This window comes from Phoca vitulina, unplaced genomic scaffold (genome assembly GCF_004348235.1).
Source record: "Phoca vitulina isolate PV1807 unplaced genomic scaffold, GSC_HSeal_1.0 scaffold472, whole genome shotgun sequence".
Classification (NCBI taxonomy): Eukaryota; Metazoa; Chordata; class Mammalia; order Carnivora; family Phocidae; genus Phoca; species Phoca vitulina.
The window spans coordinates 4,642-20,976 of record NW_022590159.1 but is presented as its reverse complement, the minus strand read 5'-3'; the positions used below and the strand labels follow the sequence as shown (position 1 = coordinate 20,976).

General features: G+C 36.5%; 1 protein-coding gene across 1 annotated transcript; it reads right to left on the bottom strand.

The window, feature by feature from the left end:
* Window positions 1–566: 566 nt before the first annotated feature.
* On the bottom strand, window positions 567–16,030 carry LOC116629255 (ankyrin repeat domain-containing protein 26-like). The gene is made up of 4 exons (XM_032399552.1): window positions 15,706–16,030; window positions 3,539–3,829; window positions 2,454–2,671; window positions 567–1,011 (listed from the first exon to the last, which is right to left on the bottom strand). The coding sequence occupies exons 1-4, from the start codon at window positions 15,736–15,738 to the stop codon at window positions 711–713; spliced, it is 843 nt and encodes a 280-aa protein (XP_032255443.1). The 5' UTR covers window positions 15,739–16,030; the 3' UTR covers window positions 567–710.
* Between the last annotated feature and the right edge of the window lie 305 nt (window positions 16,031–16,335).

Here is a 16,335-nt window from a genome sequence, read left to right as displayed (position 1 = left end):
TGGAGCCTGCCTACCCTCTGCTCCTCACCCCCTGCTTGCACTCCCTCTCGAAAAAAAAAATCAAATATTTGCTTGATTTAGCTATTTAGAAAATGCTCTACAACTGCTCAACAAGACATTTTGTAAAACTTGAAATAGAATTGTTATAAGTAAAAAAAAAAAAAAAATGCTATAAGTAAGAAAGCAATTAAGAATGTACTCTCAAGTAAGAAAATAGGTCATGAGACTGGGCCCTACGTAGGGTTCCACACTCAGTGGGGAGTCTGCTTGAAAGTCTCATGCTCTCTCTCCCTCTTGCGCACTCTCTCTCTCTAAAATAATAAAATCTTTAGGGGCGCCTGGGTGGCTCAGTCGCTAAGCGTCTGCCTTTGGCTCGGTCATGATCCCAGGGTCCTGGGATTGCGCCCCTCATCGGGCTCCCTGCGTGGAGGGAAGCCTGCTTCTCCCTCTCCCACTGCCCCTGCTTGTGTTCCCTCTCTCACTGTGTCTCTGTCAAATAAATAAAATCTTCAAAAAAATAAAATAAAATAAATAAAATCTTTAAAAAAATAATAAAATATGTCAGTTTAGTTATATTTATTAAATAAAGTTAATAATAGGTATCTCTTGAAAGTAAGAGCTCCAGGAACTAAAAATAGTCATAAAATTTCTGTCTCATTTCTTTATTAGCACATATAATTATGACTTTTAGTTAGTGTGTGTTAAACAACTCAGAATTTCACCAAATTAAAAACAAAAATTATATCAGAAATCTGAAACCCAAGGAAAAAAAGATAACTAACCTTGGCCAAGAAAGTCTCAATGCCATTATTTGTAGGCCATGAGCCTGAGGTAGGAATCACTAGGTTTTCTCTTGTAGCAACATTTCTATTGAACAGTGAACTATTATTAATATTTCTAAAAGTAGGCAATTCTAGGACAGGGCTCATAGTAATAGTATTAATCAAAGACTTTTTTTGCTGTTTCTCCACCAGAAGTTTGGTACTGGTCTCTGCCAGCTTCTCATTAGTCCTGTTAAGATTACAAAACACAATGCTTAGTATTTCATTTCTCCCCAGATCATTCCTAAATGACTTGCATTTTTTTAAAGTTTCCATAATAGTAAACAGAATGTGCCATTAAACGGTGTTTTAACACTGAAAATGTGACACAGCAGACCTACAATATATAATGATAGGTTTAAAATTGTTCTAAAGAAGTACATATATTTCTAGAGATTCCTAACTAACAAGTAATTCAAATTAAGGAGGGAGAGAAATGGCTATTAGTGATGCACATGGCTTAACAGGTAATACCTGCTGCCTTCTGGAATGGCTGTACTTACAAGATTCTTGAGGACGCCATTACACATACTTATATTTAGTAAACCAGGGTGCCATTACATATACTTATATTTAGTAAACCAGTTTAGAGATATAAAAATATAAAACCATCCTGGGGGGCTGGGTGCTCAGTCAGTTAACCATCTGCCTTCGGCTCAGGTCATGACCCCAGAGTCCTGGAATGGAGCCCCTGCTTTTCCCTCAACCTCTGCCTGCCGCTCCCCCTGCTTGAGCTCACTCGCTCGCTCTCTGTCAAATAAATACATAAAATCTTTAAAATAAAAGTAAAAATAAACCATCCCTCAAAGACATTTTCAAGCATTGGCTTTCACCACTCTTGTACATTTCACTCATTACCTCAGAGAAATCGAGCATTTGGCACTGAGGAATAATTTAGACCAACAATTGCTAGATGGCAGAGTTGTGATCAGAAAGAAAGAAAACAGCTCCAGAGCCAATTAGGTTATAACACAGTTACCAGGGTACTGGAGGTGGAATCTACCCTTTCTGTCTTTCACCCAGCCCCTCCTCATGTCCACCATGGTGCTATTTTTAGCCACTTTGGGAATTATACTGCCTTCCGCCCCTAGGGGAATCTTTTTGTATTTCACATGTATACCTTTATGTAAGGTAGAAAAACTATAAAGAACAGTTTGTTTCAAAGCACCCTCCATTTGGTAATAATAACAAAAATCACAATCAAAAAGTAAATTTACCAAGCTGCCAGGATGTGCAGTTTGGGTTAAAGATGTACTCTTCCAAAAATAAACTCACTAATATTAATAAACTCATTTCTATTTAGGGCAATTCTGACAAACAATTTTATAATACCATGCTGTCTAAATTATAAAGCTTCTAACAATTAGCTTAAAGACTAGAAGATCAGATTAACTGAAAATATTAAGCGGAAAAAAATAAAATCACGTAAAACCAAAAGAAGGAGGAGAGATGCAAACTGTCTTGGACTAACATTTCAAAGGTAAGTTCTTTTACAAACATCATTTTCCAAAATTAAACTATCTAGTTGGCTTTCACTTACTACTCATCTCATGAACCTGGCTCCATAAAAATTACGCTTTAGAGGCAAGTTAACAAGCTAAATCTATTTTCTATGATTCTGTTTTAACTTACTTGTTCAGTTCATTTGTCAACGACGTTCGAACTTTTAATTCTTCTAGGTAGAGTTGCTTGTATTTTTCCAATTCTGTTTTATTAAAATCTTCTTGAGAACTTTTCATTCTGGATAGTTCAAATTCCAGTTCTTTAATTCTGAGTTCCATTTGATTTCTTATTGAAGCATTATTAGTTTCTCTTAACTCTCCTAAGCGTTCTTGAGATGCTACTTGTGTCTAAAGCAAATTAAAAGCATACTTTTAAAATAAGTTATAATCTGGGTAATTATAGTATATTTCTTTCCTTTAGTTTTGAGTCAATGATTCAGAGAGCAATTGTAAATGTGAAAAAAAAGCTGAAGCGTAAAATATTTATCATCAATGTCAACTGAATTAAATCTGAATGATAAAGTTCAATCATTCTTATATTAGAACTCATGCAATCTGGTAATTCAGAGAATAATAGAATCATTTAAAACCTTTAAAAAGTGAACATTACAACTTAAGAATAATCCAAGTACAGTGGGTGCCTGGCTGGCTTAGCCGGTTGAGCGACCAACTCCTGGTTTCTGCTCAATTGTGATCTCAGGGTCCTGAGATAAAGCCCTGTGTCGTACTCAGCATGGAGTCTGCCTGGGATTCTCTCTCTCCCTCTGTGTATCCCCTCACCCGTGCTTTCTAAATAAATAAATAAATAAATATCTTTTAAAAAAAATAATCCAAGTATGGTACAATTTTTTTTTTTTTTTTAAGTAGGCTCCATGCTGGGCTTGATTTCACGAGCCTGAGCTGCTCAACCAACTGAGCCACCCAGACACCCCATGGTTAAAATTTTTAAAACACCATTTTTTCTTTTCCTGTCAATAGTCTTGTTTTATACCAACTGATCTTAAAAAATAAAATGATTCTTACTGTGAATCATTCTGAAAAATCAATTTAGTGAGAATGATGATGAAAACTGAAATTTTTAAAGAGAAGGAACAAATGCTTCCAGAAATTTACCAAATTGCTATAAAGGAAGTAGAGGAAAACTATACAGTGCATATAACCAAAATGTAACTTGCAGTGAAATGATTAAAGCATACTACAGATCAATAAATTAACCTGGAGAAACAGATTGGCTTCTTTTAATTTTTCTGTTATGTCCAATCTTGTTCTTTCTTCAAGCTCCCGTTTATATTGTTCTATTTTACTGTATTCTACCATACTGAATTCTACATGACTTCTGAGGTTTACTACTTGTTGTTCCAACTTCTTTTTATTCTTCTTTAGTTTTTCGTATTTCTTCTGCATTTCCTTCATAGATGATAACTCCTGGGTAAGAAGCTGGTTGTTTGCATCCAGGTATAGACATTTTGAAGACGCAGTTTCCAGTTTTGCTGTAAGATCATCAACCTGCATGAATAAAATAATACAGTTTGGAAGTAGAGTGAAAATAGTCTAATGCAAAACTATGACCAAACTTTTTTTTAAAGATTTTATTTTTAAGTCTCTACACCCAACAAGGGGCTCGAACTCACAACCCCTAAGATCAAGAGTCACACGCTCTACTGACAGAGCCAGCCAGGTGCTCAAATTTTAAAATAAATTCATTTTCAACAAAATGTTATCTATATTGTAAGTAGAGTCTTGGAATGTGGAACCTCAAATAACTCAGAAACTCAAGAACAAAATTAAAACCACTAGTAGTTACTAAAAGAGATCTCTGCTATCGTTCTCTTTGCCACACATTTATATTTTTATTTCTCTATGATTGTTTCAGATCTTTCCTCCATAAAATAACTGTAAGTCATCTCCTAGTAGAAAGTCCCTTAACCCTTCCCTCATCTTAACACTCCATAATTTTTTAAAAGATTTTATTTATTTATTTGAGAGGGAGAGAGAGCAAGAGAGCAAGAGTGCAAGAGCAGGGGGAGGGAAAAGCAGACTCCCGACTGAGCAGGGAGCCCAGCGTGGGGCTCAATCCCAGCATGCTAGGATCACGACCCGAGCCGAAGGCAGACACTTAACTGACTGCGCCACCCAGGTGCCCTGCTACTCCATAATTTTTATAGAAGTTTTAGGAATATCATATTGACTTATGTGGGTCTGAGCAAATAAATGCTTACCAAAATAAGACTTTGAAAATAAAACTCTAATTAATGAATCTATAAAGACTGATTTTAATGCCATAAGCCTTTTTCTGAATTACAAATGTTTTACGCTAATTTGAATTGCATTCTGAGAAGAAATGATTTGCAAGGTTGAGAAATCTCATCTCTCAGTAAAAAAATTTAGTGAGATGATCCATACATTTTTGGACCAAAACAAAACAAAACAAAACAAAAAACCTTAATTCAAGAGTATTATAATCCTTTGTTACGTCCCACAAAATAAGACAAAAACAACCAAAAAACTTGCTGGAGTTTCAGTGATGCTGAATTGGGAAGAACTTCTTTCCTTTAGATATGATTGGTAAGACAAGGTGAAGGGATGTGGTGGTTTTATAAATTCTTTGACACTTCTCCCATGACAATCGCCCCCCTTAATATGTGCTGGCCTTAGTAACTGGTTTCTAGTGAATAGAATATGGCAGAACTGCTGTGTGATTTTTAAGGCCATGTTACAAAATGTGAGATAGCCTCCATCTGACTTTCTCTACGGAAGCTCACCCTTAGAATCCAGCTGTTGTGGGAAAGCCCAGGCCACCTAGTGAGTCCTCATGCAGATACTGCAGCTGAGACTGCCCCAGCGAACATCCTAGTCAAAAGGCAGCCTCAACAGCCAAACATGTGCATGAACAAGAACAAGGTTTTAGATGATTCTAGTTCCCAGCTTCCAGTCATCCCAGGTGATGCCAAATGAAGAAGAAATGAGTTGGCCTTACTCAGCCTTGTCTAAAGATGTGTGAACAAGATAAATGCTGTTTTGAGCCACTAGGTTTTGAGATGGTTTAGTATGCAGCAATAAATAACTGGCACAGATACTGATATTAAAAATGGGGTGCTGCCATTAAAAACAAAACAAACTAAAAATAAACCTCCTTTGAACCAGGAGGTAGGTGGAACCTGAAAGGATGTAGAGAAGAGTAAGAATGAAAACCAAAAGGGCTTCCAAGAGACTGTTAGTGGAAACCTGATGGCCCTTGAAGAGGCTTACAGCAAAGGTTTCTAGACAAGTGAAGAAAAGGACACTAGAGGGAAAGAAACTCATGCCACAAACCACTTGAAAGGAAACTGATAGGGGAGATAAGCTAAAGAAAGACTATTCAATATGAAGGAACCAGGACTTGCTGGGTTCAAATATCTGTTTCTCATTTACAGCCTCTCCACATGCTGAATTGTCAAATAATGCTAAAATAAATGGCTTCTGGGTTAACAGTAAATCGAGGAAAACATGGTCTATGGATGAAGCCAAGACTATAAAACCCTTTATTAACTCCTCGGAAGGATTTAAGGCGTGCCTCCAATTTCTTTAAGGATCTTAAGAGTATAAGAATTTTAAAGGCATTGTCAAATAAGAGGTTCACAGGAAACCTGAGGTGAAAAGCTTATCTCAAAAAGACCCAGGAGAATGGCTTTTCTAATGGCATGAAATCCAATAATATTCACAGAAAACTCAAAATGTGAAGAGAATTCTAGGAGCACCTGGGTGGCTCAGTCGGTTAAGCGGCTGTCTTCAGCTCAGGTCATGATCCCAGGGTCCTGGGATCGAGTCCCGCATCGGGCTCCCTGCTCGGCAGGGAGCCTGCCTCTCCCTCTCCCTCTGCCTGCCTCTCTGCCTACTTGTGCTATCTCTCTGTCAAATAAATAAAATCTTCAAAAAAAAAAAAAAAAAAGTGAAGAGAATTAGAGAAGCAAAAACACTGTTAGCGAGCTTGGACTAAAAGAGACCAAGATAGTACAAGCTGAAAATAGGCCTTTGGGTCTTAGAAATCCCACAGGGAGGAAGCAGGCTGAAAAAACAGCTAAAAACACAGGTCATTCCTTATGAAAAGGACAGAACCAAGAGCTCAGAGTAAAGCAAAGAGTCATGGAGAAGTATTCCCATGGTTAGGACTAAGTCCTAACTAAAGAACTGACAGCATGCTTCAGGCTATATTTCAAAACTGCTATGGACTAGCGTGCTTCCCATCTTCTTTCTGAATGGAAGAGTCCTTAGCAGGTTACCAGCATTCTGCATTTTGAGTGGTAGAGAACTGTCACTTTAATTCCCAAGTCTTCATATTGAGAGGACTTGAACTCAAGGGACTATACTTCAGACACCTTATCCCCACTGCACCTGATTAAAATGGTAAGATCTTGGATTCAAGCCTGAATCTAATGCCATGATAACTGAGATTTGTGGGAGGTACTGGCAGGAGGTGAGTGTATTTTTCATGTTGGAGGAATACAAAAATATGCTGGTTTTTAAATGTGTCCATAGGTTTTTAAATATTCATTCTATTAAAAATAAATAAATAAAAAGACCGTGGGCCAATCTTAGTGACTTATCTCCTAACAAACAGAATATGGTGAATGTGATGCTGTGTGTATTCCAAGGCTAGGTTACAGAAGCAATAGAGCTTCTGCCTTGCTCTGTATCTCAAGCTGCTTACTTGGAATTTAGCCCTCCAACTTGTGAGGAAGCTCAGGTCACAAAGAGAGCCTAGGTGTTTCAGCTGCCTGCCTTAGCTATAGTCCTAGTCAACAGCCAGCATCAACAACACCAGAAGTGATTGAACAAACCTTCAAACACTTCCATCCCCAAACCTTTCAGCTGCCCCACCTGAAGCTAGGGGAACAGAAACAAGCTGTCCTGGCCACACTTTTCCTAACAGATTTGTGAACAAAATAAATGTTATTTATTTAAGCCACTAAACTTTGGGGAGTTTGTTAAAAAAAAACAAAAAAGATAAACAGATAAATGGGTGATAAAAAGAGTTAATAAGATACATAACTTATATAGTAGAAATTGGTCTCCATTAAAGTGGGAAGTAATAAATGTCAAGATTAACTTATCAAATGACAAACAGTGCTAATGAGAAGCAGCACATAACTAGAAGCGAGATCTAAGAAGTTTTTCTCTCCATTTTCCCCCATTTAGGATGACATTACCTATGCATTTTTTATATATGACCTTTATTATGTTGCAGTATGTTCCTTCTAAACCTACTTTGTTGAGGGTTTTTATCATGAATGGACGTTGTACTTCCTCAAATGCTTTTTCTGCATCTATTGAAATGATCAGATGATTCTTCTCCTTTCTTTTATTAATGTGGTGTATCACATTGATTTGCAGATATTGAACCACCCCCACAACCCAGGAATAAATCCCATTTGATCATGGTGATGGTTTTTTTAATGTATTGTTGGATTCAGTTTGCTAGTATTTTGTTGAGGATTTTTGCATCTAGGTTCACCAGAGATATGGATCTGTAGTTATCTTTGTGGTGTCTTTATCTGGTTTTGGTATCATGGTAATACTGGCCACTTAAAATGAATTTGGAACTTTTCCTTCCTTTTCTGTTTTTTTTTTTTTTTTTTGGAACAGTTTGAGAAGAATAGGTACTAACTCTTCCTTTAAATGCTTGGTAGAATTTGCCTCTGAAGCCGTCTGGTCCTGGACTTGGGTTTGTTCAGAGTTTTTTGATTACTGATTCAATTTCTTTGCTGGTTATCGGTCTGTTCAAATTTTCTATTTCCTCCTGTTTCAGTTTTGGTAATTTATATCTTTCTAGGAATTTATCCATTTTTTCTAGATTGTCTATTTGTTGGCATATACTTTTTCATAATATTCTCTCATAACAGTTTGCATTTCTGTGGTGTTGTTATCTCTCCTCTCTCATTTGTGATTTTATTTATTTGGGTCCTTTCCCTTTTCTTTCTGTAACTCTGGCTAGAGCCTTGTCAACTTTATTAATTTTTCCAAAGAACCAGCAACTGGTTTCATTGATCTCTTCTATTTTTATCTTTTTTAAGTTTCTATACTATTTATTTCTGCTGTGTTTTTTTTAAAAGATTTGAGAGAGAGAGAGAGAGAGAGTGGGGAAAGGGGCAAATGGAGAGGGAGTGAAGGAATCCTCAAGTAGACTCCCTGCTGAGCATGGAGCCTGAAGCAGTGCTCAACCCCAGGACCTTGAGATCATGATCTGAGCTGAAATCAAGAGTTAGCTGCTTAACCAACTGAGCCACCCTGGTGCCCCTATTTTTGCTCTAATTTTTACTATTTCCTTCCTTCTGCTGACTCTAGGCTTCATTTATTATTCTTTTTCTAGCTTCTTTAGGTGTAAGGTAGTTTGAGATTTTTCTTCCTTCTTGAGCTAGGCCTGTGTTGCTATATACTTCCCTCTTAGGCCCACTTTTGTTGTATCTCAAAAGTTTTGGCGATTGTTTCATTTTCATTTGTTTCCATGTATTTTTAAATTTCTTCTTTTATTTCCCAGTTGGTCCATTCATTGTTTAGTAGAATGTTACTTAACCAACATGTATTTGTGGTCTTTCAAATTGTTTCTTGTGGCTGACTTCTAGTTTTATATTATTGTGGTCAGAAAAGGTGCATGGTATGACTTCAATCTTTTTTGTATTTATTAAGCCCGTTTTGTAGCCTAATATGTAATATATTCTAGAGAATGTTTCAGAATGTGTATTCTGCTGTTTAAGGGTGGAATATTTTGAATATATCTCTTTAGTCCATCTAATCCAGTGTGTCATATAAAGACATTGTTTCCTTGTTGAGTTTCTGTTAGTTGATCTGTCCATTGATGTAAGTAGGGTGTTAAAGTACCCAACTATTGATTATTTCTATTCCTTGCTAAAATATCCAAACTGTACATTGTGTTCATGGATACTTTTATTATTAGGAATAAAAGGAACTTATTTCATTAAAAAAAACTATATATATATATATATATATATATATATATATATATATTTTAAAAATATATTTTATATTTATATATTTATATATTATATATAAAAATATATTTATATATATATTTAAAAAAACTATATATATATATGTTAAAAATAAAGTACCATAGTATCATTGTATTATAATCAATTAGTTCTTTTATGTTTGTCATTAATTGTTTTATGTATTTGGGTGATCCCATGTTGGGTGCATAAATATTTACAATTGATCTTCTTCCTGTCAGATTGTCCTCTTTCTTATGACATAATGCCCTTGTCTCTTGTTACAGTCTTTGTTTTAAACTCTATTTTGTCCAATATAAGTATTGCTATTCTGGCTTTCTTTTGAAGTCCATTTGCATGATACATGTTTCTCCACCCCCTCACTTTCAATCTGCTGGTATCCTTATGTCAAAAATGACTCTCTTGTAGGCAGCATATACATCCTATGTCTTTTGATTGGAGCATTTAGCCCATTTATATCCAAAGTAATTATTGATAGATATGTTCATTTTACTACTTGTTTTGTGGTTGTTTCTGGAGATTATTCTCTGATCCTTTTTTGTGTCTTTGATGCTTTGCTGATGTTCTTTAGTGATATATTTGGACTCTTTCTCTTTGCATGTTTATTAGTGGTTTTGTTTTTGGTTTTCTTTTCTTTTTAGAGAAAACATGAGCGGGACAGGGAGAGGGAAAGAGAATCTTAAACAGAAGCCACGCCCAGCACAGAGCCCAACGCATGGCTCAATCTCACAAACGCTGAGATCATGACTTGAGCTGAAATCAAGAGTCAGATGCTTAACCAACTAAGCCACCCAGGCACCCCTATTAGTGGCTTTTGATATATAATTTGTATATAACCTCTTCTGCATATAGCAGTCTATATAAAGTTGCTGGTCATTTAAGTTTGAACCAATTCTTTTCTCTTCTTCTCCCCATGCTTTCGAAAGGTGTATTTTATATACTTTTTTTCTGAGTTTCTTAAATTATTTTTTACATAAATGTTTATTTTTCTTACTTTTGTGTTTCTTGCCTTTATACTGTCACTTCTGGTCTCTCTTTTCCACTCAAAGAGTCCCCTTTAATGTTTCTTGCAGGGCTAGTTTAGTGGTCACAAACTCCTTTAATTTTTGTCTGGGAAACTCTATCTCTCCTTCTGTTCTGAGTAATAGGCTTGCTGGAAAGAGTATTCTTGGTTATAGATTTTTCCCATTCACCATGTTGAATATATCATGCCACTCCCTTCTGGCTTGCAAAGTTTCTGTTGAAAATATTCCTGACAGCCTTAAGGGGTTTCCCCTGGAAGTTACTGACTTGTTTTCCCGCTTTTAAGATGTTTTCTTTATCAGTATATTTTGCAAATTTAATTATAATGTATCTTGGTGTTGGCCTGCTTTTGCTGATTTTGAGGGGAGGTTTCTGTGCCTCCTAGATCTTGATGTGTGTTGCTTTCCCCAGATTAGGGAAGTTTTCTGTTATTATTTCTTGAAATAAATTTTCTTACCCCTTTTCTCTCTCTTCTACTGGGACTCCTACAATACAAATGTTATTACTTTTGTTGGAGTCACTAAGTTCCCGAGGTCTTGTCTCATTTTGCATAATTCTTCTTTCTCTCCCTTCTTCAGCTTTATTGCTTTCCATTCCTTTGTCTTCTAGGTCATTAATTTGTTCTTTTGCTTCTTCCAGCCTGCTGTTCATTGCATCAGGTATGTTTCTAATCTCATTTATTGCACTCTTCATCTCTGATTCTTTTTTACTTCTTTTATCTCTGTTGTAAGGGTCTCTCTGATGTCTTCCATTCTTTTCTCAAGTCCAGTGAGTATCCTTATGAACAGTGCTTTAAATCCTCCATCAGGCATGATATTTATATCTGCCTCACTTAAATCTCTGGCCCCATGGCCTTATCCTGTTCTTTCATTTCAGATAAAATCCTCTGTTTTCTCATTTTGTCTACATCTCTACCAGCTTCTCTGTGTTAGAAAAGCCAGTTATGTCACCTGCTCCTGAAAGTAATGGACTTATGAAAAAGACGTCATGTAGTGCCCAGGGTCTGGCACTGAGGGTAGTGTCTGTAGTGTGTGCTGCATGCACTCTGCTGTTGTGTTCTGGCTGCTCTATCCTTTAGGCCAGTCATCTGCAGAGGCTCTCCCCACCTGCTGTGGGCAGTGTTTGGTACCTGGCTGGAATATAGCAACTTTTAAATTAGGTGTGCTCTGGTGTGCTTGTGAAATGAGACCTGTCACCACCTCCACTGGAACTGAGGCCCTCCTGAATCTGTTCAGGAGACGTGCTGTGGGCAGGGGTCTTCTGGGGGGGTGGGGGGGAAGGCCTGCTGTGCTGGAACTGAGGCAAGAATGATTGATCAGGTCAGTTCCACTGGAGTGCAAGGGGATGGTTTGGTGTAAGCAAATTAGGCAGCCAGTGTCAGAGCTGAACCGCTTCCCACTGGAGGCTCTGTGTTTGTGCTGAGGGGCAGTGGAGGGAAATGGCACCAGCTGGTTCCTTTGTTCCTAGAGAAATATCTCCGTGAACACTGCCTCTCAGGGACACGCTCTGAGAAGAGTGAGTAATCTCCCCACTGTATGCCCCAGGCACTGTTCAGATCACTGTTTCCATGCTGTATGCTCCCAGGTTGTTTACCTGCCTTCTCTCCAAGAGCAGCACAGTGCCCTACAGGCTCTATCCCAGCTAAGCATGATGACCTTTAGAACTCCAGGCTTTAAGCCCCCCTAGTTGTAAGAACTCATGAAATTCAGCCCCTCTCATTTTCCAAGCCAGTGGGTATGAGGAAACGTTCTCTTTGTGCATTTCCATGTACGCCTCTCCTGCCCTTCTCTATGACCACAAATCTCTCCCCTCTATAGCAGCCACAATCTGTTTCTCTCCTAAACCACATCTCTGTACTTCTACCCTCTTCGATGTGTCCTCTTCCGTCTCTTTAGTTGTGGAGTTTCTTCTGTCAGTCTTCAGGTATTAGGTGAACCTAGGCTCCTCTTACTCTGCTACCATCTTCCTTTCTCTTAAGACATTTTTCTAAGATACGCCTCAATTACAAATTATTATAACTAGGCAGGAATGCCTCTATAGATTTTCCCCTCAAGTTAGGGGAGAAGAACGACCGGCAAGCAGAAAGACAATATGATTTGAAGTATAACAGCTGGAAAACTAGGAATAGTTTAATAACCAAAATTGGACCTTTTACATGATCTCCATTAACTGAAATTCTAAAAGAAATAGCCAGCTTTGAGTATTTTTTAATCAATCTAATATTCAATCTTCATTCTCCTTTCCTCAGTGAGGAAATAAAGAGAACAATATGGAATCATTTTTAATCTTTTCAGTAGCAAACCAAATGTACTGTCCATTGGCACTATTTAAATTAAATATAGGTGGCGCCTGGGTGGCTCAGCCATCAAGCATCTGCCTGCGGCTCAGGTTATGATCCCAGCGTCCTGGGATGGAGCCCATATCAGCTTCCCTGCTCCATGGGAAGTCTGCGTCTCCCTCTCCCACTCCCCCTGCTTGTGTTCCCTCTCTTGCTGTGTCTCTCTCTGTCAAATAAATAAATAAAATCGTAAAAAAAATAATTAATTAAATATAATTTCTCCTTTATCTTACTCCAAGCTTGTTTATGTGGGGAGGTAAGTAAAACCATCTCATCTTTATGTTGTATCACAATGCTTTTCCATATCATACAAACTGGCTTTAAAATTTTTCTGGCATTCAAATTGCTAATCTACTATTTGTCTCTGATAACTCAATTAAATACTACCTGATATTTTACAGCTGTATTCTTGAAATAATGTAATGAAATATTTATTCCACGAATTATTTATTGAGCTATTAAAGAACATATCTTTCTATTTAAAGTAAAAGAAGAGGGATACAGACAACTGTATTTTCTGAGAATGTAGGATCTGTGCCAAGAACAGGATCAGCACCTGTGTTATACAGAAGAACCAGGTCAAAATAGTACCTAATTGTGAATTACAAGATGATGGATTACCAAGATTTCAAAACAGGAAAGCTGACAGCCCAGAGTTCATCTTTTCCTTCCTGGATGGTGGAATTTATGGATGAGTCTATGCTTTATAATAAGTTAATAAAACATAATGAAGTAACTAGTAGACAGCAGATCCTATGACCAAGATTTGATGGAAACGGATGTGGGAGGCATTGAATGAGAGACTCAAGATATGAATGGAGAAAAGAAACAGGACTCTATCTTTTTGAGTCTGACTTCTCATCCCATCATGGAGTCAGCAAGGGATAAGCTGGTAAAAGGCTCCTTCAAGAAGCAAAAAATTTCTACAGGAGTAAAGTTAAGTTCTACTACACTTTTATTAGTACATAAGTGAGTGATAAATTTGCAAGACGACTAGGGAAGAATTCTCATAAAATTTGATTGGGCAGTGACATAAGGATAGTCATATAGATAAATGTATTAGAATTGACAATCTAAAAATAAACTGTCACATTATGGTGAATTGATTTTCAACAAGGGTGTCAATTAAATGGAATAAGAATAGTCTTTTTAACAAATGGTAGTGGGACAAAGTAATAAAATTAGACCTCTACCTCATAGCATATATACAAAATTAACTCCAAATATAAGAGCTAAAATTATAAAACTCTTAGAAAAAAACATATCATTTGTGACTGGATTTGGCAATGGTTTCTTAGGACACCAGAAGACAAAAACAGATTAAGTATATTTCATCAAAATCAAAAACTTCTTTGCTTCATATGTCACCATCAAGAAAGTGAAAAGGCAAGCTACGGAATAAGAGAAAATATTTGAAAAGCCTATATCTGATAAGGGATTTGTATTTAGGATATATATATAACTCTTACAATAATGAAAAGACAATCCAATAAAGAAATGGTCAAAAGAATTGATTCATTCTTTAAGGAAGATATAGAAATGGATAATAACCACATAAAAAGATGAGATACTCAACATCATTAGTTTTTGTTTAGTTTTTTTTTTCTAACGTTTTATTTGTTTCTTTGACAGAGAGAGAGAGAGCACAAGCAGGGGGAGCTGCAGAGGGAGAGGGAAAAGCAGGCTACCCGCTGAGCAGGGAGCCAGATGTGGGGCTCAATCCCAGGACCCTGGGGTCATGACCTGAGCCGAAGGCAGATGCTTAACTAATTGAGCCATCCAGGTGCCCCTCAACATCATTAGCTTTAAGAAAAATGCAAAGCAAAGCCACAAGATTGATGGAACTCATCAAGTGTATTATGCTACGCCAAACAAGTCAGTCAGGGAAAAACAAATACCATATGATTTTACTCATATGTGGAATTTAAGAAACAAAAGAGATGAACACAGGGGAAAGGGGGAAAAAAAGAAGAGAAAGGGAGGCAAACCATAAAAGACTCTTAAGTATAGAGAAAAAACTAAGTGTTGCTGTAGTGGAGGTGGATGGGGGGTGGGCTAGATGAATGATGTACTTGTTGTGATGAGCACTGGGTGTTGTATGTAAGTGATGAATCACTAAAGTCTACTCCTGAAACCAATATGTTAACTAACTAGAATTTTAAAACTTCAAACAAACAACCCCACAAGATGCCATTTCACACCCACTAGGATGGGTATAATAAAAACAACAGATAATGACAAACATTGGCAAAAATCAGGAAAAATGAGAACCTTCAAATACTGCTGATGAAAATGTAAAATGGTGCAGCCATGTTGGAAAACAGTGTGGCAGTTCCTCAAAGGGTTAAAAAAAAAAAAAAGTTAAGAAGAGTTACCATATGACCCAGCAATTCCATTTGTAAGTATACACCCAAGAGAAATGAAAACATGTTCACATAAAAACTTGTACGTGTGTGTGTGTACAATAGCATTATTAACAACAGCCAAAAAGCAAAACAATCTAAAGATCTACCAACTGATAAATGAATAAATAAAATGTGGTATCTCTGTATAGTGGGATATTATTCAGCAATAAAAAGAAATACAGTACTGACACATGCTACAAAATAGGTATAACTTGAAAATATTATGCTAAATGAAAGAAGGCAGTCACAAAGGACCACACATTGTGTGATTCCATTGATATGAAATGTCCAAAATAAGCACATTTATAAAGACAGAGAGTAAGTAGTGGTTCCCTAGGGCTAAGAAGAGTAGGGAAGGGGAAACTAGCATAGGGTGACAGGTAAAAGGTACAGGGCTTCTTTCCAGGGTGACAAAAATGTTCTAAAATTGATTGTGGTACTCTTTGAATATGCATATTACGTTCATTTTATCTCAATAAAGCTGTTACCAAAAAAAAAAAAAATGTAGCACGTATATAAAATTAATAGAAAACATTTCACTGCTCAAAGCACTGAGTGACTTATTTCCCAAAATTAAATGATTTTGGAGTCCCAAAACTAATTAAAAATTACCTTCTGTTTTAGCATATTAATCTGACTCTCCATTTCAATTTGATTGGTTTTTGAATTTCCAGGGAAAGTAAGCTCTCCATCTTCATATTCACTTAACTTTCTCCTTGTCACGTTTAAGAGTTTCTTAAATCTGCAGAAGGTATAGAATGAGTAAGTCAGGTTCTTTAAGAATAAATATTTAATAATTGTTTAAATACACAATATGTTCTATCATATAAACAAATCTATAAATTATGATCTCTCATTTGTCCCAATCTCACATTGTTTAAGAACATACTAAATTATAATCTCAGGTAAAAAATATGAAGAAAATTTTTATGACACATATGGCAGAATTAATACTGTAACTAAATTAAGAGTTCTTATACATAAGTTATTAATATTTATTTTCAGTATGTTAATATAATAATCTATTATTCAATAGTGACTATAAACCAGAGACCAGTATCCAAGGTGAAGAAGAAAAGCATACTTATCCATGAATGTTTTAAAAAGACACAAAAATACATTTTGGTACCCACTAACCACAGTCTACAAGAAGAAAAGAAAATACATACAAAAAACATCAAAGGAGATCACTCAAAAAAGAACAAGAAAGAAAAATCTTTAAAGTCTGAGTTGAGAGGAAAA